The sequence below is a fragment of the Colobus angolensis genome, unplaced genomic scaffold, assembly GCF_000951035.1.
Source record: "Colobus angolensis palliatus isolate OR3802 unplaced genomic scaffold, Cang.pa_1.0 Scaffold129, whole genome shotgun sequence".
Lineage (NCBI taxonomy): Eukaryota > Metazoa > Chordata > Mammalia > Primates > Cercopithecidae > Colobus > Colobus angolensis.
Genome location: NW_012114141.1, coordinates 6999418 through 7003510, shown reverse-complemented (window position 1 = coordinate 7003510; position 4093 = coordinate 6999418). Strand labels below are relative to the sequence as shown.

Genomic DNA, 4093 nt, shown 5'->3' with positions numbered 1-4093 from the left:
GGGAGGGGACTAGCGGCTCCGCTGCCGCCGCCACCGCCGCCACAGCACACGCCCTCCCTTGGTTATCCTGCCCGGGACTCTGCTCCGCGCCCTGGCTGCGGACATGTTCCTCGGGGCTGCGGACTGGGTGTGCGTGCGGGCGGGTGCCAGCCTCGCAGTGTGTGCCGGGGCCGGGAGGCTCCCCACGGCCTCTTTTCCGCTGCCCGCGGGGTTTGCACCCCCCACCCCAGTGCCTCGACACCTACTGCTCGCCCGCCAGGGGGCGAGGCCAATCCCTGGGTGTGGGTGAGGGTGGGGGTAGGGGACTGGCGCCCAGGCACCTGCTGGCCACCTCCCCCCTCCGCGGCCCCCCATCCGACCCCCGCACGCCCGCACCAGTAGGAGGGGGCCGCCTCTCAGTCATTTGTCCTTCCACTCTCTTCCACCCTGTCTCTGAGCAGAGACAACTTCCTCCACCCTAGCGGGAGCCAGAGGAAAAAAAAAAATATTTTTGAAAAGTACCCGTCCATGCTAATCCTTTTCTTTGTTGCTAATTCACCAAAATAAAAGCGTGATGTTTTCCCTTTCTCTTTTTAAATACTTTCTGTCAAACTATGTTTTAATATAATTAACACTTTCTTCCTATAGCAATTTGTGGGTCAGATATGCCAGAAGAGGGGAAAAAACTTACTATTCCCTGTAATTTTTGTTTGAAAGTGCTGGTTGCTAAAAGAACGACTGTCTAAAAGCATTGTCAAAATTAAAACTATGTGCAGTGGGAAAAGTTTGAATACAAAAAGTTTGTTAACAGGATTCGTTTCTGGGTGGTGGTTCTATCACGTTACGTAGTTTTCAAAATTGTACCACCAGCGTGCATATTAACCAGGAAAAAGACATAAGCATCATTCAAAAGAATAAATACCGATTTTGGCCTCAAACTTAAAAAAAAAAAAAAGCAAAAAACCCTCAACTCAGTGTTTTCAACTCTTGTTGAAAACTGTTGTTTTCTCTGTTGATGACTGTGGAGCATACATGTCAGTGCTGCGTTTGAAAGTGGCGTACGCTTGATCGCCTTCCTAAAACAGGTTTTAAAAGTCCAGGGCTGTTTCTCAGGACCCTTCAGAGGTGCCCTACTTTTTGTTATATGCAATGTAGGTCATGATGTGCTTATTATCAGATTTTATACATGCTATATATCTCTCAGGCCAGACGCCTTAAGGGGTGTGCTTTTCGTTGGAAACATTCCCCTTCTCCTTTTTCCAGATTCTCTGTGTTATTTTGACTTGTAATACAGGGTAATATATAAACATGGGAAGGTGGGGGACTTTGTAGATCTAAACAGTGATATTAGTTTAGACAGGGCAAAAGGCAATATTCTCTCCCAACTTGAGTGCAGTCTTGAGGGGATGAAATGGCAGATTCTTATCAAGTTCCGTTCAGGACAATTAACTTCAGTGCTTCCTTTCTTAGCTTGACGTGCTTCACGTTACCAGTGTTACTCTCTCCGACTCTGCTGAGATGTTTCGAAGGTTTTTGCCATTCTCCTCAAAGCAGGGTGAGAGTCTTAAAGGCTGTGCTTCTCTGATCAAACTCTAACATGGATTTAACAGATACTAATAAGAGCTTGGGTTCCACCTTGTAGGCGTTTGTCAAACTGATGGAATGGTCCACTTGAGATTTGTACATTTCACTGGATGTAAATGTTACCTCAAAATTTAAAAAAAAAAGAAAAGAATTACAAGCATTGAACTCTATTTAATGGTGCTGTTTGTACTTTGAGATGCATCAAAAATAAGACGTATGGATGCCTCCATGCATGGGTAAAGGGTGGATGAACAGAGATACAATAAAGCAAATAGGGGACCATATAATAGTAGAGTCTAGGTAATGGGCACACTGCGCAATTCTTTCAACTTTTCTATATGTTTGAAAATTTTCACAGTAACATATTAGGGGAGGGAACCCAGATTTAACATTAAGGCACCTATCACCTCCTCCTCCCAAGCGTCCCTCAGAATTCAGGAGGCAGACAATTTCCAGGATGTTTTGAAGCAGAAGTAGCCATTCTCCTTTCAATCCACTCTGAAAACCATCACTGTCTGTGTGGCGAATGGCTTGTGCCATTAACTGAACATTATTTTTCATTATTTCCCTGCTCAGAGTACCCAGATGACATACTGCCTTAGGCTGAAGGCCCGCAGTTTCAAGACCTATTCAAAGTGTGTTATGAGCACCAGGCAAGGAAATTTCAAGGGCAAAGGATTCAGGAGGCTTATTGCTTTTCCATAACTAGGTTGTTGTAAGCATTCAGTATGCTCTTTCTGTGCACACAGTACTTTTAAGAAATGACTACCAAGAAAATAAAAGGCAATGTTTTCATTTACAAAGTGTTTACCACTTACTGAGGTATAGAAGCTACATTCAGGAAATAAAAGCCTGGAGAGTGGGCATAGTAGAGGCAGGCTGACCACTGGAGGTTACTTGTGGTATATTCACACAATAGAATATTTTATAGCTGTTATACAGAATGACCTTTATAAAAATATAATAACATAGATCTGTAAGAAACACTGTTGAATAAATCTCAGTGCAGCGGTTATGTTAAAAACAAACTGACATTGACATATAAGCACAATTTTGTATATGTTCAATAAAGGCATGGGAAATTCAAAAGTAATGAAAAGATTTGAAAAGGTGCATAGCAATAAAATAAAATTTCAACTTCACAACATGATATTATATAACAAGAAGTTGACAAGGTCCACCCCTTCCCATTCTCCCTGGTGCTGCAGTATACTTCAGCCAAACTCAGGAAACGCTTTCCTACCTCAGGGCCTTTGCATTTGCTGTACTATGTGGATACCCTCCACCAAACAGCATGGCTAGCCCTATTCATCTGGTATTCCTTGCTCCAAGATGCCTTCCTAAGAAAGGAAGTGTGGCCATCTATTGTTATATCTATTGTGGCCATCTACTGTTATATCATCTAGCAGAGTTTCTTGCCATATTCCTTCCTACTAAGGCTACACAACTTCTGTAATGTACCACTAACCCTGAATCCCACAGATGGATTGAAATTGTCCCCAGTAAAGGCACAGATGCTAAGGGTACAGATCAAGTGGTCAAAGGTCAAAGTGCAGGTTTGACCCAGCGCATGGCCCATGACTGACATTCTTCCCAGCCACCTGCTTTTAGAAACAGCAGTTGGATATGAGTGTGAAATAAAGAGACGTGAGATCAATGTCTCAGTGGGGCCCCTTGGGCCAACCTTCCTCTGAGGGAAGTGGCTATAATTACTGAACATTTATTTTAAATTAAATGAAATAAATCCTCCTAGGAAAAAAGTATTGAAAATAATAATAAAATGAATCTTAGGATGGGGAAACATAAAATCCCCTTCCCTAGTTTTCAAGCATTTATGAATTAAATCATCATTTCCAGTGTGAATCTTAACCATGCCCCAAATACCATTAGTGCTCTTTTTTTTTTTTTGAGACGGAGTCTCGCTCTTTTGCCCAGGCTGGAGTGCAGTGGCGCTATCTCGGCTCGCTGCAACCTCCACCTCCTGGGTTCAAGTGATTCTCCTGCCTCAGCCTCCTGAGTAGCTGGAATTACAGGTGCCCACCATCACACCCAGATAATTTTTTATATTTTTAGTAGAGACAGGATTTCACCATGTTGGCCAGGCTGGTCTCGAACTCCCAACCTCATGATTCACCCACCTCGGCCTCCCAAAGTGTTGCGAATTCAGGCGTGAGCCACCATGCCCAGCCCCATTAGTGCTATTTTATTCAACTTTTTTTTTTATTTTTGAGGCAGGGTCTAGCTCTGTCACCCAACCTGAAGTGCTGTGTTATGATCAAGGCACACTGCAGCCTCCACCTCCTGGGCTCAAGTAATCCTCCTACCTGAGCTTCACAAGTGACTGGGACTACAGGCATGTGCCACCACACTCGGCTATTTTTTTTTTTCCAATTTTTATTAGAGACAAGGTCTCAATATGTTGCCCAGACTGGTCTCTCACTCCTGGCCTCGGCAATTTTCCTGCCTGGGTCTCCCAAAGTGTTGGGATTACAGCCATGAGCCACTGCACTACCCAACCTTATTTATTTTT

At 43.9% G+C, this 4093-nt stretch overlaps 1 protein-coding gene across 1 annotated transcript in view; it reads right to left on the bottom strand.

The window, feature by feature from the left end:
• Positions 1–3142, bottom strand: part of KAT2B (K(lysine) acetyltransferase 2B) — a 126740-nt gene extending 123598 nt beyond the window's left edge. Inside the window, exons 1-2 of the mRNA XM_011933775.1 lie at positions 3032–3142; positions 1470–1571 (exon numbers count right to left, since the gene is read on the bottom strand). Coding sequence (XP_011789165.1) covers positions 1470–1571; positions 3032–3142 — 213 coding nt within the window. The remainder of the gene's footprint in view (positions 1–1469; positions 1572–3031) is intronic.
• Between the last annotated feature and the right edge of the window lie 951 nt (positions 3143–4093).